Consider the following 22,140-nt stretch of genomic DNA (forward strand, 5'->3'; position numbering starts at 1 on the left):
TCCAGCCGTTATTTATGAATGTAAATAAGAGAAACCGTCACTATGCTGTGCTAGAAGAAATGCAAGGACAAACTATTTCCTGAAAAGAAGGCATCAAGTAATAATAATGTAGTAGTAGTTAGTTTAGCTGCTGTCAGCTGTTTATGACTAGAATGTGAAATTAAACAGAGCTCATATTTTTGCAGTGTTGAGTTCTGTGTGCTTCTCAGGCTAGACTCTTAAGAAGTATTTACATGCTTAGAGATTTAGATAAGCACTTGGCAGGTTTTCAAAACCATCCAGATCTCTAATACCTCTTGGGTTTCTTGAGGGGTATGGGGGGGCAGGGTATGTGCGTGCATGTGCATGTGTGTGCATATAAAAGCTGTTGGTTAATCCTGTTCTTTTGAAGCAAAAGCTTATTCAATTTAGTAGGAAATAAAATTCCATCCCAGTCTGCTGAGCCACTGAGTTATTTCACAAATACTGTTTTTCTTGTATCTTCCTTTCCTGTCATTTTTTGTTTTATTCTTGTTTTCCTTCAATTGCTTTTATTTGTGAGGCAAAGAGGAAACTTGTTATTCCCTGCACCTTCTGACTTGCATGGAAATGGAAAAGGACACGTATCAGCAGATTTAATGGCATGATGCTGTTATGTGTCGTATTTATTCCCAGGTTCAATTTTGCAGATTCCAGTTTAGCATGGTTTTGGTGCCGAGCTCTAGCAGATTTATGTTTAAGAAAGGGGGGGAGGGGGGAAGCTAGAAGTGACTAGGGAAAAAAGTGTAGAAGTGACTGAACTAGGGAATACTTTCTAAAATATTGTTCTTATGTTTCTACTAATTGCTCTCTCGAGCAGATTAGGAGATTAATGGATGAGTCTTTTATATTTACGTGCATAATCACTATTTAACATTTTGGTTACTGGTGTATTTTGAAATGTTGCCTCGCTGTAACTGCATGGGATGTGTTTTATGTTCCTTACAAAGGTTCTCAACTTTGTTGGTAATACTTCCATGGAAAGTACTGCTGCTGCATTGGGACTGCAACTGGACGTTGTAGTACCTTGTTGTTTTCTTTAAATTTAGTTTTAGCAGGATTTATGCAGTTAGCCCAGGATCTATCATTTAAAAACCCCCAATAATTGAATCCTGTAACTGCAGAGTCAGTTAAGCTTATGTTAGTGTAAACCCAGAAATTAACTGTTCCTTGCTTTGTGTGCAATTTCAGGTAGCTTTGATACAATGTTTTCTGAAGTTTGGCTTTGAGAGAAAGGTGCTCAGCTGGACAGCACAGTTTATTCGATTTCTAATTGGGGTCAGAAGTGACTCATTTTGAGCAAACTGTTGAACTTTCTGCTAAGCAAATGATTGCATATTTAGACCATGTGCGTATTTTTTGTTAGTATTTTCTCTTTTGTAAAGTTGCAGTTATTTAGGAACTAGAACAGTCCATGATTGCATAGATCAGCAGGAAAACAACATCAATTTGCATATTTTTCAAATTTTGAGTGATAGTACTTTTAAATGTGAAACATATATCAGTTTGAACATGGAAAACTGATATAAATACTTTTCATTTCACTTTTCTAAAAAACTGTCTACGATAAAAATATTTCTTGCACAATTGTACACTCATTTTTTATTTTGCTTGCTGACAAAATCTGCAATTGTGTTCCTACAATAAAGTTTAATGATTGTGCAGTAGTTGACAACTCACAATTTGGATCTCATAAACATAACTTTCACTCACTTTGCCTGTTCAGAAGTACATACAGAATATTTTATGTAAGACAGCATTCTTCATGGCGAAGAGTGGAGATCTCAGACTCTTGTCATTCTATTTTCAGAGTTAACACTTGTCTACTGTGTGGCCAAGGACAGGTCAGTTTAACGCAAATTCACCCAAGTATTAGGCTTCCAGTTCCACCTTCTAAATTACTGGCATATTAGGAGCTTGGATATGTGGTTCATTCTGTACTGATTTGTTCCTCTTTTTTTTTTTTTTTTTTTTTTCCTATAGCATCAAAACCTATCGCAGAGGCTAATAAGCAGCTCTTGCTGAGAGCAGAAGGTCTGGAATCCAGACCTGTGAACAAGCAGTATCAGCAGTACAAGTAGCATGTGGGTTTTGTTTTTATGAGAGACTCGAGACCTTTGGAACGTCACAGAAGGAATCAAACTGTCCATTACAAAGTGAAGATAAAATATTCTGAAGTATGTTAAGAACTTTAAAAGAGTGTGCTTTCTTAGAGGAAAGGACAGCACCCTTCTCAATGTGCAGACTTCTTTATAAGTCTAGATTACACAGTCTATATTTACACATACTTTGGCAGGATTTTGTTAATAAGGTTAATTTGAAAGGCTGCATGATTGTGTGCTGTCTGGATCAGCTGGGTACAGGATTTTGAGTGTTGACCAAGTAACAGTGAGTGCCCAGCATTCCTGACCCTACTTTGGATTTGTTTTCTGGCACAAACTTCTTGCAGAACAACTTTAAGGAGTATCAGAGCTATAATGTAATGTCTGATGTTACCATTAATAAAAAACATAACCAAACCCTAAATTCTGGCAAAAAATACGCATAAGAAATATATTAGAAAGAGCATAGGAATCATATGGGGTAAGTTCAGAGTATTGCTGTCAAAGAACAGAGATATTTTTTTTTTTCCCCTGCAGGTATAGCGAATAACAAATTGAGTCATAAATAATATTTCATTAGATGTTATTGTTAAATTTCATAAACTGCAGGACCATGACTGGTACATTGTCCTGTTCTTACAGATGACTTAAGTGTTTAATGCCAGACTCTTCATCTTACTTTATCAGTTGTAGATCTTTTCTTAGAGCATGAGGCATTAACCGAATCATTTGCTGCCTGCTTTAGAGATGGTGAGTTTCTAGAGCACATACACAGAATCTTACAGGTCTGTCAAGACCTTGGATAATCTTGTGTCTGTTTTTGCCCCTTTTTCTTGAAAGAACAGGAATCAAAAGATATTTCATGCATCTCAGAGTTACGTCAGCAGAAAGAATTGCAAGGATGCTAGGAACTTACAGAAATGGACAAACGCCCACATCATATACATCTTTATGTAAATCACTCATTAGCTTTGTCAAAATGGCATGCCTTTCTCTTTTGAAAAAATTCTGTTGTGATAATACTCCTAAGTGGCAGAATCTTTTGTTAAGACTACACAAAATCATACAGGTTATCCAGTTAATCACACTCTTAAAGTTTTGGTTTTTTTTTTTTTTTTTTTTTTTTTTTTTAAATCTTCCATTGTTTTTTGATTGTGTAAGTCCTTTCTGAAGGAAAGGCAGCACTCATCAACCAGTAACCTCGTTTGTCATGTTCTTGGGTTCTGTGCCTTTTCTGGTTTTCTTCGATGTGATGTCCCAAGCAAAGGCTGTTAGATTGATTAAATACATTTTGACATACACCTAGGTGTCTTCAGCCCTTATTCATTCAAATTGATTTGTTAGAAGAGGTCACACAAAGTGGTACAGAAGAGCTGTACTTAAAAGAATTTAAATCAAGGAAATTCTTGTCTGAATAGTTTTGAGTTTCTAGCGCCATTAGTTTGAAAGCAGAACCTTTGGTTGATCAGTTGGTGAGGTTTTTTGCTGAAAGATAGATGTCTTGGATTGTCTCTGTGAGGTGTGTCTCGATTGCCTGCTGAAATGACTACATCAGCAGGGAATTCTGTCACTGCTGAAACGTGCCAGTGTGTACCAGTGCTTGTAAGGGCTTCCTTGATCCCAGAATACATGGCTTGCACTATTTGAGCTTCCTTTCTAAATAAAACTAAGCTGCCAATTCTGAATCTTTGCCAGAACTGTGCTGTTGCCGCTCAACAGCTGTGGCTGTTCATTGATTCAGTGTGGTAGCTGTGGACCTTACGTTCCGTGATGTGAATGGGTATTTTTTTTCTTTATGAGCATATGGGGAGTTTTGATGGACTGGGTCCATTCTTGTTGATACTGACAGCTGTAGAATTGACTGTAGTGGTCTCGGCTGGTTGCCTGGCTGGGCTTCTCTACAGTTTGGGTCATGCTCGGCTATGAAATGTTTGCTCTATGTTAGAAGGTGGGCTTAATAACAATGCTTGTTATTATATAAATTATATTATTTTATATAAATCTGCATGTGACCCAATAACAGTGACAGGCTTGAAGCTGAGTTAATGTTACACCAGCAGCTTACAGAACATCACCTTGTCAGAAGTACACATACGGAGACACCCTCAGATCCCTTACTTCCCAGGCAAGTCACATTGCAAAAGTATTTCTCTTCTATTCATCTTTATCTGGTGTATCCTTTTATAACTCAGGTCATCTGTCTTCCTAAAAATAATCTACTGTGATCTTGTTGCTCCTGTTTGCCTGAGAAGTTACAAGTAATGAAATAAAGGGTTCATAAATATTAGTGTGATGGGAATGCTCTTCGTGAGTATAAACACTGTTATTCAGAGATCTCTTGGTAGAAAAAGTATGTTTTGCTTCTTGGGAAATAGGCCCTTGAAATTCCTGGTGTCCCTTAGATAGCCTGGGATTTTTTTTATTATGCGAATAGAATTTCCTACCTAAATCTGTGCTCTGAAAATAAAATGGAGCCCAGTTTTTATTTTGTGTGTTTATAAATTGTATGAATTTTTTAAAATGAGGAAATATTTAAGAAATATTTTAATGATATTTATCTTAGTGTGTCCTTAAATGTAACACATTTCTACATATATTTAAAATCCTTCATATTTTTAAACAATACACGTTTCTCTAGTATTTTGATTTTGTTGGCTGCATGGACAAGACTTACTGTTGGGCCCACGAAAAATCTCTTGAAGGAAGTTTCAATGTAGGGCATGCCCTTTCTTTACTCCAGACAGTGTGAGCATAGTCATGAGCTGTCCTTGAAGTATAGGCACATCCTACAGTTCACTCTTTATTTTTCTACTTTAAATATCTGGGAATAGAGAACTTCAGTGAAACACTAGCATGTGAATTTGTGTGGCGGTGGCTGTGGTGTTCTGGAGTCCTGGTTCAGCCGTTTGGCATGGGTAATGAATTACAAGAGAATCATCCAATTGGATGCAATCCTTCTGTGTCTCTCTCCATTTATATAAAAATGTAATCTGCCATAGGTACTGCTAGAATGCTGTTTTAATTTTTGTATCCGCAATAGGATTACAATTTTTAATCAGTCTTAATGACTTATATAAATTCCAAAATATTGTATTACATTTTACAATTATGCTTAAACTGTTAGCAAAAGAGAAAGCTTCACTTTCTTAAATACACATGTACCAGTGTTGTTGAACTCAAAGATATTTTATACCACTCAGGTAGCCATGAGAGCAATAACGAGTATTTGATATTTAGGGCACAGCTTCTTGCACTCTATAATTTTGATTAAATAGCAGTAGGACCCAGTTCAGCTGTTTGATTAATTTTTTCAAAAAAAAAAAAAGGAGTTCTCTTTGTTGCTGTCAGAAATCTTTTTTACTGTTTCCCCAAATTTCTCTTTGGAGAAATCTGTGTTACTGCTAGCTGGAAGTTTAGTAGAAGAAGTTATAAAATGCTCCACGTAAAGGTGATGACCCTTTGAGCTTGATACTGTGAGGTGCTGAGCAGTCCAGTCTTGATCCAGCAAGGCACTTAAGCACCTACTGAAGTATGAACTTAAATGATTTGCTGGAGGTCAGCCAGGGTGTTCCGTATTTGCATGATTGAAACACAGGCACTTTGTAGTAGACCCCTTATTTATTCTGGGGGGCAGAGTAAATCTTTTTTCTTTCAAGTACATCAGAGCAAGAATATTTTTATTTTCTTTGAAAACACAATGTACTGAGGTAATCAAAGAGCTCTTGCCATTGTTTAGTGCTTAATCTCTAAAATAAGAGGTTTGGACTTTCTCCAAAGCATTAGGATAGTATGAGCTGTGTCAATATAATTAAAAGAACAGCTTCAAGTACTGGTACGCTTTTATAACTTGGAGGTTTCTTGTTGCATTGTTTTAAGGAGCCTGAGAAAAATCACTTTTTAGGTATGTATTACCCATTTTCACTTGCCGATGATTTTCTACTTTAGTGGCTCTGACATCCTTGTCTTTGCATGGCTCCAGGTCCTTAGGACATTCTGGGTGCAGCAGGAGAGACCTGAAGAGGCTTCCATTCTCATACCTGCTTGGTTTCACATCCTCTGCAGCTCTGCCACAGGCCAAGTGCTGAGTTTCTTTAGTCTTTTGTTTAGATCTGTGTTTGAAAATGTGCATCTTAGTTTAGTTTCTTAGTGTTGGATACTTTCTTCTGGGCACTCAGACCTTCAGTAGATCTCTAGAAGTCAATCACAGGGGTGTCTATAAGCTGCCCCTTCATTCTGGATACTCACCTAGTCAATAAAGCAGAATATTTTATTCTTCATCTTGAAGATTATTTTTCTATCACAGTGGCAAACTTTGTACAGATGGCTCTGCCAGTGTGTACTCCTTTATTTTAGATGTGATAAGATGCAAGACATTAAGTAAGCTGTGCTGTAGATTCAAGTTCTTAGTCGTGAGCGCTGCATGAACTAGTAGTAACCTTCTTTTTGAGCGTGGGAATTAGCAAGCTACATATAATATAGCAATCAGGGAAGAGGAAAACCAAGTTATATATATAGCATTCTAGTAGAACTTAGAAGCACAAAACAGGGACTTACAGATATTTGAAGTTAAACTACTTTTTGATCTAAAAGACAGGCAAGCACCTTGGTTCTCTAATCTGATGGACCATTCTGGAAAAGGACAGGAAAAGAAAATCTCTCCCCTTAGGATGCTGAGCACTGCAAGGACATTCTATCTCAGCCAGAAGACATCTTGCCAGCCACCTTATTCTTCCCATTGTTTATGACAGACTTTAATGAGATTCTTCAGAAAGCTATTAGTATTGTCGCATTGCATTAAATCCTCTATACATGATAATCTTAACGCCAAATGAAACAGTTACATGGCTGCAGGGCCACAACTGGAAGTTTTAATGATTTAGCATAACCATTATGCATTAAACATACTGGAATGTAGTATTTTGTATGAAGTACTGTGTTTAAAGATATATTGTAATGTCTTTCTGCAGTTTGGCCCAGTTACATGCTTCTGCAGGAAATGTAGCCATATAGTTACATTATTTCCTGACTCCCCATGTCTTAACTTAGGATGAATCTGTAAGTTTTCCCAGTTGATTGCTGGCTCCTTTTTAGAGAGGGGGAAATGAATTTAAAGTATTTTCATAGCTTTGGCTTTTTTGTTAAAAGATTTTTCCTAAAATCTAGGTTTTGCCTCATGGGTTTGACAGTGCATATTTATGACAACTGTAGGAATTTTCCATCCCGTTAAAGTTTCAACAGATAATTTCAGCAGATGTTGCTTTAGAGCAAAATAAGCACTGTTACTTGGTGAAGAGTCATTAAAAGCTCTTAAAGTCTTTAATAGACTATAGAATCATAGAATGATTTAGGTTGGAGAAGACCTTTGATGTCATAAAGTCAAACTGTTAACTCAGGACTACCAAGCCCACCACTAAACCATGTCCTTGAGCACCACATCTACACATTTTTTAAGCACTTCCAGGGATGGTGACTCCACCACCTCCCTGGGCAGCCTGTCCCAGTGCTTGACAACACTTTCAGCGAAGAAATTTTTCCTAATCCCCAATCTAAGCCTCCCCCGGCACAACTTGAGGCCATTTCTTCTTGTCTTATCACTTGTGACCTGGGGGAAGAGACCGACCCCCCTCGCTGCAGCCCCTTGCAGCAGCTGTGGGGAGCGATAAGGTCCCCCCTGAGCCCCCTCCTCTCCAGGCTGAACCCCCCCAGCCCCCCCAGCCGCTCCCCGTGGGACTCGTGCCCCAGCCCCTTCCCCAGCCCCTGCCCGGCTCTGGACACGCTGCAGCCCCTCAGTGTCCCCCCTGCAGTGAGGGCCCAGCGCTGACCCCAGGATTCGAGGGGCGGCCGCACCAGTGCCCAGCGCAGGGGGACGGTCACTGCCCCGGCCCCGCTGGCCACGCTGTGTCTGACACAAGCCGGGCGCTGCTGGCCTCCTCGGCCACCCGGGCCCCCGGGGGGCTCATGCCCAGCCCCCCAGGCAGCCCCCCAGGCCCTTTTGCACCCTGGATGTGACCCCGTCCCGCCGCTCCCTGGGCCCGGCGGCGTTTTACCCCGGGCAGAGCCCCCGGCCCGGCCAGGAGCAGCCGGGCTCTCCGGGAGAGGCTGTGGGAGACGCTGCCGGAGGCTTTGCCCAGGCCCAGGCAGACGCCACCCACAGCCTTTCCCTCAGCCCCCAGCGGGTCACCCGGTCACAGAGGAGATCAGGCCCGTCAGGCAGGACCTGGGCCCGATCCCCGGCTGTCCCGCAGGTGCTGGGTGATGGCGCTCGGGGTGACCTGCTCCACGGCCTCCCCTGGCACCAGGTCAGGCTGGCAGTTCCCTGGATCTTCCTTCTGTCCCTCCTTGTGGATGGGCGTCACATCTGGTAACTCTGCTGGGACCTCCCCAGGCGGCCAGGGCTGCTGGTCAGTGATGGAGAGCAGCTCGGGGAGCGCTTCCCCCAGATCCCTCAGCACCCTGGGGTGGATCCTGTCTGGCCCCATAGACCTGTGTGTGTCTGAGTGGAGCAGCAGTCACTGGCTGTTTCCTCCTCGGCTGTGGGGGGCTTCATTCTGCTCCTCGCCCCTGTCTTCCAGCTCACGGGGCTGCGTACCCTGAGGGTAACTGGTCTTTGCTCTTAAAGACTGAGGCACAGAAGCATTAAGTCGCTCAGCCTTTTCCTTCCTTTCATTCAGTCATTAGACAGTGTCTGATGGTTTTTTGGCCCGTTATGTACAAGAGAGTGTTGCTGGCCAATTAAGGATGACTTCAGCTCCACTTGTTTCAACAGTAGCTGAATAACCACAGAAAACTGGTGGTTCATTCCCAGTTAATGACTGTTGCAAGAGAAAGGCAAAGCAAGTGAAACAGAAGGTCAGAGCGTGTGTGCAAGTATTGGCTGGCAAGAATCCTATTGACTTGTATTACAAAATACCCAGTGGATATATAAAAAAAATAGGGTAATTGTTTTGAGAGTTTTATCAGCTCTCTGTTGATCTGGGATATTTTTGGCAGTTTCTCGTGTTCAGTAACCTTCCTTAGTGAAATATGAAAAAGTACTGCAATTTAGTGGATATGATGTATGAAACATTAGTAAAAGACAGCGTTTTTCTGAAGCTTATTTTTATAATCCATATGAGAATGGAGAAATGCACTGTTCCTGTGCAATAAGAAGGATAAATCTTGACATAGTTAAAATAAAAGTACTAAAAATTACATGAAAGCTTAAGGCTTTTTTTACTTTAGGGTTTTGGTGGGCCATAGATTTCAGTGTAAACTGTAGACAGTTTGTGTGCTGTGTTCATGCTTCATTACAACAGAACAAATCAAAATAAAATTACATTATCTCAAAGAAATTAGAGTAACCAAGAAGCAGTGTGAGAACAAAATCTCAAAATGAGGTTTATAGAAAAAAACATTTTCTCAGAGAATTTCTTGGAATATAAATTCCGTAGCAGATAAATATTTAGTCTTAAAAGACTGTGTAACAAAATTGCAATTTTCATTTTGAACAATAGCTGGATATACAGAACTTAAATAGCAATCACGATATCTGGAGGGGTTTCTTTCAAAACCTGTCTGTTTTTTTCCAGATTTGTCGTCCTAGAAGATTCCATATAAGCCCACCAGAGACTTTTAGATTGTTTATAAGACCACATGATACTTAATTTTTCAATATTAAATAGAACAGTAGCATCTAGAAAGAAGTTACAAGTAAGTTTGTCTACAAACTGCAGTATTTCTTTAGGCAAAAAGGCTATCTCCTGTTAGAGCATGCAAGTTTTACAGTAAAAGGTAGTTTGGTATAGCACGTAACTACAAATGAGAGGTGGTAACACAGTGGCTGAGTTTTTTCTCCCCACGAACTCTAATACATCAAGTGTGATGGAGGGGGTTGCACAGACACATGAGAGGAAGAAATTGTTCTCATTTTACAGGTTTTCTGGGTGTAAATTTTGATCCAGATGAAACCTAATCAGCTCCACCAGAAATATGACTAGTGGATGTCTTTAGCGTCTGACCTGGCAGTGGAATAGTAAGGTAGTGGTGGCCCCCATGGTGGGAACTGGTTTTTTTCAGAGCTCCAAATTCTAACTCTGGCCCTGTCTAGCAAAAAGGTGCTGAATCCGTGGCACCCAGCTTCCAAATTTGGAGATGAAAGATTCTTCCTGTACAAGTAATTCCAAGCTCCCTCAGAGTACACGCCTTGTGTGATGGTAGCAGTTTTGCCTTTGATTAGCTGACTCGTAAAAAACTGATAGATACTGCCACATAATTACACAGCCCCACAGTTGGGCATGCTTCTATTTAAGTTCAAAGCATTTTGCAGCTTGATATAATGCATGTAAATGATGCTCAGCAAATAGTCAGAGAACTAAAACTCAGCAGCTGTCTCCTTTGTGCATCCGTTTTCAATAATTAATTGGATATCCTGTGACTTTTAATTGGGAGAGTGGTGATGCTAGTTTTACAACTCCTAAATTCAGTATGATCAGAACAAAAGCTTTTGTGTTCCTAAATGCAAGAACAGTAAAGCCAATCCTGATTACATAAAGATGAATGAAATAAGCTGTAGTGGTGTAAAATTTAATGATAACCATCAGAACTTGATACCAATTTTTACTGTCAGGAGTGCAGACAGCTTATAGACTTTAAGGAATCATTCTTTATGGCATCTCTCTGGGCACTGAGGTAGTCTCCTTTTTCAAAGGAAATTAAAGCTCAGAGTAAATATCATTGAAGAAGTGTTTTCTTGCGTTAAAAATAGAAGTATTATTAATGTTCATGTAGAACCGGAAAAGTGTTCTTTTTCATACAGTCGTTGCTTTTGCTCCGAGACGTAGGTGTGTGTTAGGTTATTCTTAGTGTCTGCATGAAACAGTGTCAGCAGATCCCGTGGCTGGCTCTGTGGAGTTGCGTTCACATGTTGCTGTAAATACCTGACTCCCATTCTAATTCCATAGGTCAGCAGGGCCCTCCAGCAAGCGTCTACTTCAGCCTCTCCCTTGAAGCAGGGCCTTGTCTAGGCAAGGCTTGAATGTCGTCGAGTGTGGGAGGTCCACAACTTCTCTGACAACTCTGGTGTTTAACCATCCTCTTGGTGTTTATTCTTCTTTTTTCTTTCCTTTTTAACAGGTCTGAATTTCTTGTTTTCCAGCTTGTGACCGTTGCTTACTGTCTTTGTGCATGATTCAGGCTCCAAGTTTTCATACTCCCCCTATATAGATACCCACTTAACCTCTTCAAAATGCTGAACAAACAAACTCAGTGCTCTGTTTGCATGCCATGTGCTCCAGTCCCCAGCTCATATCAGTGGTCTGCCACCAGACTCACCCAGGACGTCAGTGTCTTGTACTGGGGAGGCCAAACTGGATGCGTACTGCAGATCTGGTCTCACAGGTGCTAAATAGAGGGAAATTACCACTTCCCTGGACCTGCTGTCTGTGATGTTGCTAATAAAGCCCAGTGTGGGGCTGGCTTTCTTTACCTCAAGGGCATGCTTCTGACTTAAGTTCCAGATAAGTTGGGGTTTTTTTCCAACCACCTTACAACAGGTGCTACTCTGCAGAGCTGTTTCACAGCCCGTTGTCCTCCAGCCTGTACTGTTGCATGGGGACATTCCATTGCAAGCGTAGGGCAGCTGCATTTGAACTTCATGAAGTTCTGGTCAGCCCATTTTTTTCCAGCCTGTGAAGGCTTTTATGAGAGCAGCCCCACCATCCTGCGTATCGATTACTCCCTCCCATGCTGGTCTCTTCTAGACTCTGAGAGGTATTCTATCCCATCATCCAAGTCGTTAATTAAATTACTCCATTCTCCTCTGCAAATTGTGGATGCAGAATATCTCTCTCTTTCTGAAAGCTGGTGCAGTCTCAGTCGTTCTGTGACTTTTGGGATATAACTTAGCAGGGAGTAAGGAAAGCATGTACTTCAGCAAGTCCAGTGATCCCCATGCAAGGAGTGACTCGGTGTTGCCACAGATATTTTCTCCTTCTGTGAGTGGCATCAGATTTTATCCATTCAAAACACAGTGATGAGTTTTGCAACGTTTCAGAAGAGAAACCAAAACTAAACATGGGTGGCAGCATTTGAGCAGATGTGCAAAGAGGGCGAGCAGGCTGCAGCCCGGCGCTGCGGCGCGTGCCTGTCTGCACTGGGAGCACAGATGCACCAGCCAAGCACAAACCCTTGGATCGGCAGCTGCAATCCTGGCAAACACAGCCACGACACAGGAAGCCAAAGTTTCAGACTATTATTTGAGGAAAGTGTGTGTGACCATGTACGGTCATCAGTAAGCCAGGGATAAATAGCATATGGCCAAAGACATTTACTGAAAACATACCAACTTCCAGTGCAGCTGATGAGAAATCGCATTTTTTCAGACTATCTTTGTTGGCTTTCCAATGAGCCAGTGGAGTTGTTTGTTTGGGGTTTCTTTCTGTCTGGCATTACTGTTAGTGTCTGTAGTTTCTGCTCATCCACTTTTGCTTCTTGTTATAACATTCAGATCTGTTCTCTCCAAGTGCAGGGCGTTTCATTATTTTAGTCATTTGGTGCAGTAATTATTAATTATGCTTTCACAGTTGAGCAGTCATGTTATTTCAGTGCATTTATTCTTTGCCAACATACAAATGGATTATTTGTAATGAGACAGCTATGGATTGCTACTGAATGTGGTTTTTGCAGCTTCAGCCTGGGAAGGATAATTCCCCCACTGCACTCAGCCTTTGAAAAGGGATCACCATGAGAGGTTTCAGGAAACCACAGATCTGTTCATTGCCTGCTGGAGAAAGAAAACATGTGTAAGGCACTGGAAAATGGCATTGATTATTTTAGGAATTAACATTGTACAGAAAGGAGATAGAAACTGCCAGCACAAAGAAGCTGCACAATTTCTGACAGGCTGCTTTTCGTGCAGCCTTTTCATGCACCTTTCTCCCTGCAGAGACCTGGGCACTGTCCTGCTTCGTGTGTGGCCTCAGGTTGCTTCTCTGCTGTGATGTCTTACAGCAGCAAGATGATGACCTGCAGAAACTCACTGGTACTTGGGCTTCTTCATGTCTGTTTTATCTGCTTTTGTGCTTGTTCTGCCAGTGCTTTGGAAGAGAGAGAATCTTGACAAGTTTGTGGTCTGCTTGGCATATATTAAGCATAAAGAATGTAAATCCTACTGTAGAGCCAATAGAAATAGTAAGCAGTACAGCTCTCTTTGAACTCACATTTTCCCCTAAGCAGGTCTGTTCTTTTGGCTGTGTGGTAGTAGTGATATTGATGCAAGGTCAGCTGCCACTGAGCTCCCAGCTCTGCTTCATCAGCTCATCGCTGTTTTTTGGCAAGGCAGCGTATCCCCTCCACACCTGTGCAGGGCAGGCTGTGACTGGGAAAAGGGAGCCATTGCACTACAAAGAGACGTGACCCGTTTTCAGATTATGCAGGTCCCCAAGGCTTTTTTAATTCGGTGAGATGAATTCCCTTTTGAAGGTACTGAGGACGAACAACATGCTTTATTGGGGGCAGGTTTGAGGAACGCCAGCAGTCAGTGAGCTAGGCCTGGATTTTACATTACGCTGTTACAGATTCAGTGGTAAAAGTCAATTAAAACAGAGAAATGCGTAGTTATTTTTACAGGAGTTATCCTAGGAATTAATGTTTGTTGAATATGTGTTAAACCACTTCTGTCATAGTGGAGTGATGCTTTCAAGGCTGTTTCACACCAGGTGGGGATCTGGCTTGCTTTTCACACACTGCAAGAAGCAGATAGCTGAGTTCTGCTTGAGTGCTTACCCCTAGCCAAGTTTACTCAGTGAGGACCAAACTCCTGTCTGACATCCTGGAGTTTTTACACAGGAGTTGGATAATATTTCAGCCGTCTTAAAAAGGCTCACTAAAATTCTCTATTTAAAACGGGTGCTTTGAGTTTTTGAAGAATGCATGGCATTTTTGTTTTCAGCATCATAAAGATGCTCAGTCACACAGGTGGGTCACAGTGCAGCATTTTTCATGAGTCTGTTCCTTCCATAGAACTGCACACAACTCCCAGCAGCAGGAATGGGAGCTGTGTCCCTGAACCTAATGGTACACACGACCAGAACGTATGCAGAAGTACAGAGCTGGAGAGAGATACTTGAAAATGTTATTCTAGGCTTACCTGCAGTCAGATTCTTGTCCCTGTGCCTGAAGTCTGCAGCGTAGGTGATTTTTTTGTTTGCCTGTTATAAATTCATATCGGGTATCTTTGTCTCTTGAAATCAGTGCTTCATTTCCAAGACTAAGGTCACTCTTCTCTTGCACAGTTGCCTCAAAAAGTCGCTGCATATTTTCTAATTGGACTGAATTTGCGTAACTCTGAGATATATATTTTGTAATTGAATAATTATTTTTTTTTGTTAAATTTATCTTTTTACAGTTGTTCAGTGAAAAAATAAGTGGAGCAGAAGGAACAAAGTTAGATGAAGAATTTCAAGAGATGGAAAGGGTAAGGAAGGTTAACGCGTTTTTCAATATTAAGCTATTGCAGAACCAAAAATGTTTCATATTCCAAGTGTTAGGATGGTATTGTAGATTTACCTGGGGGGAAACCCCACCATGTGCTTCCAAACAGAAATGTGTAAGTGCAGATTTGTCCTTGAGCCTTGTCAGCTCAGCCAGGGGGGAAGGGACATCTGCAGAGGCTGTGTGAGCAGAGGAAGCAGGTTCGACTGACACCTTTTGAGAGTGAAGAGAATCTCCTCCAAGAATGGTGCAGAGCATCAGGAGGGACCTTTCTCCTCTGTCTGTGTGGGAGATTAAAGAGAGAAGTCTCCAGTGTTTAGTGAGCCTTTGTAAATATCACGAAGCCTTCACATCCGATATTATTCATGATAAAAATCTTAATTACTAGGGTCAAATTTTCTCTTGATAGAGGATTATATTTCTTGGTTTAAATCCATGCTCAGAAATTTACGTGAATTGTTGGGGAAATTGAGATGTTTGCCATCCACTTGTTAGTTGTGTTACAAATTAACCAACGTTACTGTCAGTTTCTCTTTTTCAGCTTTTATGTGCTTTTTTTTATTGCCCATGTCTCTGTGTGTTTTTTAATGTTCATAGTAGACCTAGGTCACAGCTTTTATTGTTGGCAGACAGAGGAAAAAATTCTTGTAGGAGTTGTTTTTTTCCAACACGTACTTATGAATTTATGCTCTAAACAGGTTTCTACGTTTCAGTTTCTTTGGCTACAGATAATTATTTCCTTTCTCTGCATTATAAGGGGGAAAATAATGTGCAGACCCTAAGGGAGGAGAGGGGAAACAAATCAGAAATGTGATTTTTATAGCATTTTGGAAACTATTAAATGGGAAGACAGTGAAAACTGCTGTTCTAAATGGCCCTGACCCCAGGATTGTGCGGCATATGTTCAGTCTTTTTCACCTGTGGAGAAAAGCAGTCTTGGTGACAACAGTTGGGCTGGCAAGAAAATTGTAGTCTAGAGTGTATTAGTTGTAGTCAGAGAGTGATAGGCTGGAAAGGCAAGCCCACATTTTGATATATACCTTCACTCCTTCCCAGTACTACCTGCCAATTAATATGCTTTTGGTAAAATCCTGTCATGACTATGACATGGGTATTTATTTTAAGCTACAACATTTGCTTTATTTTAAATAAAATTTCATAATCAGCTAGAATAGTATGTTCTGTCTATAATTAAATTATAAACTTTCTAGTAATAGATTTGCTTTTTGGTAACTGTGTTGCCTTTCTTTTTCAGAAAATTGATGTTACTAATAAAGCTGTAACGGAGCTTCTGTCCAAATCCACAGAGTATCTTCAGCCAAATCCAGGTAGGATAGGAGCAATAGGTGTTGGATTTTGCTGAACATTGTTTTTTTTACTTGGAAATTCATCTTGGGTAAAGAAAAGCTAATTAGGTCATCATTGTGAGGCTTCCGGGTGTTCTAGAGAACTTTACCTTTATGTGCAACGCACAACTGTAAAGTTTATGTGCAGTAAGTGTGATCTGAGATGCATTCAACTTGCAGCGGAGTGCACCTGGGCGTGTGTAGATTGTGCATGCATGTCTTGGACAGCTTGGGCCTGTGGTGCTGGATTTCCTGAAATGGGATGTGGATCCCTGAAGTGAAGAGAATGCCAATATGTATTGTTTTTTTAGCAGAGATATAAAAAGCCACTGAATTTAACTCACAGGCTGCTGCCGTCGGAGGTACTGGTGGTTGCATACCCCATGGGTACAATTGTGTTGTTGTGTACCCCATGGCTGTTACTTGCTTACCCGGTATTTGAATGAAGTTTTGTATATTCTGGACAGCGCTAGATCTCAGTGGATTTTTGGATCATCAGTTAATAGAGGTTTTTCAAATGTTGTTTTAAGAAACAGGAAAGGAGACACGTTTACGTTTGTAGTCAATCACAAAATTTATCTGTTACGACCTTGCTTCACTGTCCAACCAGCTGTTGGAAGAACCTTCATTTTTTGAGAACTGTCTTACTGAATTCCTGTTTAGTCGGCTACACCAGTGACTTCAGTTAGCAGTCTCTTGTGAGTACCGTATGAGATGCACGTCCCTGAAGAAGTTTAATGGGTTATATCTACATAAGGATAGTAGGATTCGGTGCTTTGCCAAGGCCCCGCCAGCATGTTCAAGATGAATCTAGTAACCATGGTCCACATTCCTCAGGAATGCCCTGCCCATGGCTGCTACTGTGTTGAAGAAGCTGTTGAGTGATAATAGTAAGGAGTAGATCGGAAAAACGCTGAGAATAAATGCATGTTTTTGTTATGATACATGCAAGATAACAGTAGGTTAATTTGTATGTACCAGGCCGTTCTGCAGAATACATGTCTACTGTCTTGACACTGGAATGAAAAGAAAAAGAGGGGAGCAGGGATAGGTTATGCAAAGTTCTCAAAAGCATGAGAGGGAGGGAGAGCATGACACTGGCTTTGGCTGTGCTTGTATCTATTCCACGTTTGCTTTCTGCTAGTACTTCTAATCAAGGAGTTCACACGCAGAAATAGGAAAAGGAATGTGAGTGTCAGTGAATATACACAGAAGATGACAAGCCCTCCCATGGCCGCTATGTGTCTGTCTGGAGAAGTGATGCTTATTCAGTTGGGAATAAAAACCAGTTTCATATGGCCCGTATTGTTGAATGGAATCTTATTTCAGCTTCTGACTAGGAAGTACTGACAAAAAACTTACGGATCTAACAGACCAGCTTAGTGACTTACTTTGTGACATTCCTTGTTAAATGATTTATTGCTTTAAATATATTAGTTTTAAAAGTGCTTTTACAACTTTTTTTTCTTCTTTTTTTTATGTCTTCCTTAGCATACAGAGCCAAACTGGGAATGCTGAACACTATGTCAAAGATCAGAGGACAAGTTAAAACCACGGGCTATCCCCAGACAGAGGGACTTCTAGGAGACTGCATGATACGGTATGGCAGAGAGCTTGGCGATGATTCTATGTTTGGTGAGTTTGCGTATCTCTTCTGTGAATATTTCAGCATAGTTCTTTGCAGAATATTACTCAGTGAGGTAACTGATGTAAATAGCTACTGCAGGTAAGATGGGAAGTTAGGTACAGTGATCAGGGGTGATTGAGATAATTAATGAAACATGATACTTCTGCATATTTGTCCACCTCTATTGCAGGTGGATTTGATAACACTGTTACTGGTGCTGTCTGATGATTCATATTTAGTTTCTAAGTTGCCAAACCTAAATAATTTAGGGTTATTCTTAGATGCAATGTATTTCTTTTAACCTTTACATAAAAATGTTTACCCTATATTTGAGAAGTAAACCAAGAGAAAATTTTCTCATAGAAAAAAATAAACAGTAACTTTGGGTGATATTTTTTTTTTTTTAAATAACATTCTGGTATTTCTGTGCTTTAGAGCAGCGCATCTTAAATATGCATTTTCTTGTTTTCATGAAAATTAACTTTAGCTCGGCCATGCTACAATTCTTTGGTAAATAAAATCTTACCTATTTCCTCTCAATATATGCTGGTACTTCACAGCCAAAATCTTGATAGAGTCCTTGCTTTCTAAGGATGCATACTCTGTGGGCTTGACTGGAATGAATCTGAAGTGTTGTCACAGAGCTACTCAGTGGGTGCTTTTTGAGATGGCTGGGGTTAAAAGAGAACCTGGGACAAATACATGAGAAAAGGAGAATCCTGGATTGGGGAAAGAGAGGCAAATAGGGCTAGGAGAGAGTCGTGTGGTCTGGGACTGTGCAGAAGCCAATACAGACTTGGCTGGCTTTGTTATGTACTGTTTGTAGCATCTGCGTTTTTACACAGTGGTTGTCTTGAAATAGTAACAGCTGTGTAGGTGTAGGGACCTCACACTCAAGTCCATGTAGGTGCTGCATAGGAAGGATGCTGCTGATAACTAGAGACTCTTGTATTTTCCTCACAAAAGGTGAAGTGGCACAACTTATCTGTGAGCTGCATGTATTTGTGTTTTTGCAAAAGCAACAGGGATGCTAAATAAAACTAGGAAAGGGGAAAGAATATTTCAAACACTGTGCTGCCTGCTGATACTTACATGCTTAATAAAATATAGAACTATGTTAAATAGGTGGTTTTAAAAAGGTAGCAAAAATTTTCACCAAAATGAGGTCTGGGGAAAAAAGCATGTAGTATATGAGAAAGCTGTAAAACACAATTTTGTGATTAAAAAGTTACCCACTTTTTGTGTATTTCCTAATATCACTAACGTTGTACAAATTAATCAGCTTGGTTTGCAGTTCTCAAAATGGAGGAGGTTTGTAACCTAGGCAAATAAAGTAGGGAAAAGAGTATTACTTTTTTTTTCCTGAAGGGCAACGGGGAAAAAAAGTATACTTTGGAACAAGAATTTTCCATTTCTAATTTTCTGTAGGGACAAGCAAGTACATAGGTTGCATTATTTTTTTTTTGCTCTTTGAAGGCCTGCAACAGATAAATAGATATCTATTTGAAATAGCTGTTTCATAGGACAATTTTTCTGGTTTTACATGTATTGAGATATAAGTAGCCTGTTCTTTACCATAGGCCTTGCACTACTGGATGCTGGTGAGAGCATGAAGCAAATGGCAGAGGTGAAGGACTCTCTTGATATTAATGTCAAACAAAATTTTATTGATCCTCTACAGTTATTGCAGGACAAAGATTTAAAAGAGATTGGGGTAAGTTTTCCAGGGTAAAGCTTCACTTACCAATAATCTGAGTCAGTCAAACTCTACTTCCCTGAGATCTTTTCCTTGAAAATAATAAAGTAAATACATTCCACTGCGTTTAAGTTTGGCTCTCTAGCAAAACGGTGATGAAATCTGCTTAAACACAATACCTGGGTATTTCTCACTTGTACAAATTACTAAGCTTGCTGTATTGCTTCTACATTCACTACAAGAAGGATAGTGAAAAAAATTATATTCTTTATTTTTCTGCTATTATATTTTAACTGACATTTTTATTAATTCTTGTGAACATGCGAGTGGGCTGTGAGTTACTGCAACTGATTATCCTATCTTGCCCTCTCTGTCAGCCTAAAGCTGTTTGTACTGGAGGATGAATATAACTGTTGAAAAAAGCTATTCAGGGCAATCACAGAATGATTTGAGAAGTGCCATATACTGCTGTAGGAAAAATACAGGAAGTGGAGGAACATGTTTTTAACCTTTAGTATTGAATTTTTCAATGCTTTTGTTTACAATGTGACAGCTCAAAGAAAGCCAGGCAGTATTTGTTTGAGTCTGTTAATTCCAATAGACGTGGGTAATAAGCAAGTTAAAACCCCGATGAAATGCAGAAATGTTATTTTATTTGTTTACACATAAATGGATGTGGAAAGCATAGAAAAAGATGGTAATAATGTCTTGATGTCTGTAGCTGTCTCCTATTATAGATAACTGGGTTTTGTTATAGTTCTTCTGAACTGATGAAAAGAAACTGTTTGATGTTAGCTTTAGTGAGCATTTTGTATTGTCACTTTGAGTCCATTCTTTAAGTCTGTCAGTCCCGTGATTTTTGGCAACAGAAAAGCTTGTGTAGTTGTATCAGATAGAAGTGTCAAGTTGACAACTAAGAAAGCAAGCAAGAATACAAGATTTGTTAGACCACTGCTTATGTAATCAGAGGGGAAAATAACTCTTTGACTTTTAGCTGTCATACTGCGAATAATTCAAGAGGTAAATCTGAATTAAACATAGAATATGGAGACTCACATATACTTATATCGGATCTTTCTCCTCATATAGGGAATCAGAGGTATCATACATTTAGTGAAGTCCATGAGTGAGATGCCCAAGTTTAGCAAATCAAGATAACGGATTGCCCAAGTGTTAGCAAATGGCTGCTTATTTAAAATTTCATTCATGTATACAGTTCTAGCCTGACCTAATGCTGACCTAGATCAAAGGGATGACCTGGATAATTTCTCAGCCTTGTATTTCTTTGATGCTGCATATATTTGCACCCATAACTGAAATTTCCTTAAATCACACTGTGTGCGTTTGGGCATGTCCCATTTGGACCTTCTCATAAACGTTCTGTCTTGTTTAGCATCATCTGAAGAAACTAGAAGGACGCCGTTTGGATTATGATTATAAAAAGAAACGTTTTGGAAAGATACCAGATGAAGAAGTTAAACAAGCAGTAGAAAAATTTGAAGAGTCAAAGGAACTGGCTGAAAGAAGCATGTTCAATTTCTTAGAAAATGATGTAAGTCTGTCCTGCGTTTTTGTTTGCTGCAGTACACCCAGGAGGGCAGTGTTTGTGGGACTGGATAAAACTTGTCCCATCCTTCATAGGAGGTAAGGTCTGAAAGCCCAAAGTGTGCCTCTTCCCTCTTTTCATCTCCTGTCAGAGAAGGACGTAATGCACAGCAGTAAGTGGGAGAACTCAAGAATCCAGGAGTTTCTTCTGGAGATACGGTGGCTCAGACGAGATTGTCACAGAGGTCTTAAGTAGTTTTTTGATCTATGAGCAATGAACTATCTGAGAGTAGAATGCAGCCTGATCCGTGGGGGGTGAAGGTTGGGAGACTGACATAGTCATAGACCTGCTGCTGAAACTATGAGCAAGGGTATGTACCCTGCACTTTCTGAATTGTAGTTCTCTTAGTGCCAAAACTTTGCTGCTGATTTGAAATCTCTGAATGATTTTACCTCTGAAAATCATTATTATTAGTATTTGACTTTGAAGATTATTCCGTAGAGTTTATTTGTGGCTTGGGCTCAGGTACCTGCACTTTGGCTCAGAGTCCAAGTCCATTGTGAAATTACATTTAAATAAGGAGCAGCTGTGGTCATTCAGGATAATCGTCTCTTCTGTCTCTGCCCAGAGGAACAGCAGGGCGTGCTTTCTGCCATGTAAACATGGAGCTGTAGACAAGGGAACTGGACCTGTTTGGCCTATTCCAAAGCCTTCTCTTATGTAGATACAGCATCACAGAAAACACTCGGAAAGTAAGAAGTGTGCTGTCTTCTGTGAGCAAACTGCAACAAAGAGGAGCTGTTAAGTGGGAATATTCAATTGCAAGCAACTTCTTCCTCTATGCACACCCACGCAATGGCCAGTTATAAACTAGCCTGTAGCTCCTAAACTGTTTGTGAGTGGAACACATTTGTAACAGCAGTGTGTAAGTCAGTAAGCCTCTTGCTGTTTTACCAGTGCAAGTTATTTGAGGGCAACCAAAAATGTAAAATACCCCATCAACAATTTCAGCACACTGTTCCACTGTAGGCTCTGCCAGTTGTCTGGTTGTAGTGTGTGGTTTATAATGTGGCCTTGCCTAAGCAGCTGAGAAATGTTTCAAATGGTGTTTATTGTTAGTCAAAGCATCAAACTGAGGATAAAACAGTTCATGCGTTAAAATGGTTTAGCTGAGCCACTAGGGAACTGATGAGTTATACTGTCTAACGTAACTAATTCTTCTTTGGGAAGGGAAGGATGTCCCTTTGAGGTTTTTTCCCTACCGACTTTCTGTTGTTTCTGTGTAAAAAAACCTGTGTGCTTCTTCCCTCCCATTTTCCATGCTGACCTAGCCTGTC

At 40.3% G+C, this 22,140-nt stretch overlaps 1 protein-coding gene across 1 annotated transcript in view; it reads left to right on the top strand.

The window, feature by feature from the left end:
- SH3GL3 (SH3 domain containing GRB2 like 3, endophilin A3) overlaps nucleotides 1-22,140 on the top strand; it is a 58,845-nt gene that overhangs the window by 27,088 nt on the left and 9,617 nt on the right. The window contains exons 2-6 of the mRNA XM_080396404.1: nucleotides 14,503-14,571; nucleotides 15,844-15,916; nucleotides 17,426-17,569; nucleotides 19,142-19,275; nucleotides 20,651-20,809. Coding sequence (XP_080252530.1) covers nucleotides 14,503-14,571; nucleotides 15,844-15,916; nucleotides 17,426-17,569; nucleotides 19,142-19,275; nucleotides 20,651-20,809 — 579 coding nt within the window. The remainder of the gene's footprint in view (nucleotides 1-14,502; nucleotides 14,572-15,843; nucleotides 15,917-17,425; nucleotides 17,570-19,141; nucleotides 19,276-20,650; nucleotides 20,810-22,140) is intronic.

This window comes from Falco punctatus (assembly GCF_963210335.1).
Source record: "Falco punctatus genome assembly, chromosome: 7".
Lineage (NCBI taxonomy): Eukaryota > Metazoa > Chordata > Aves > Falconiformes > Falconidae > Falco > Falco punctatus.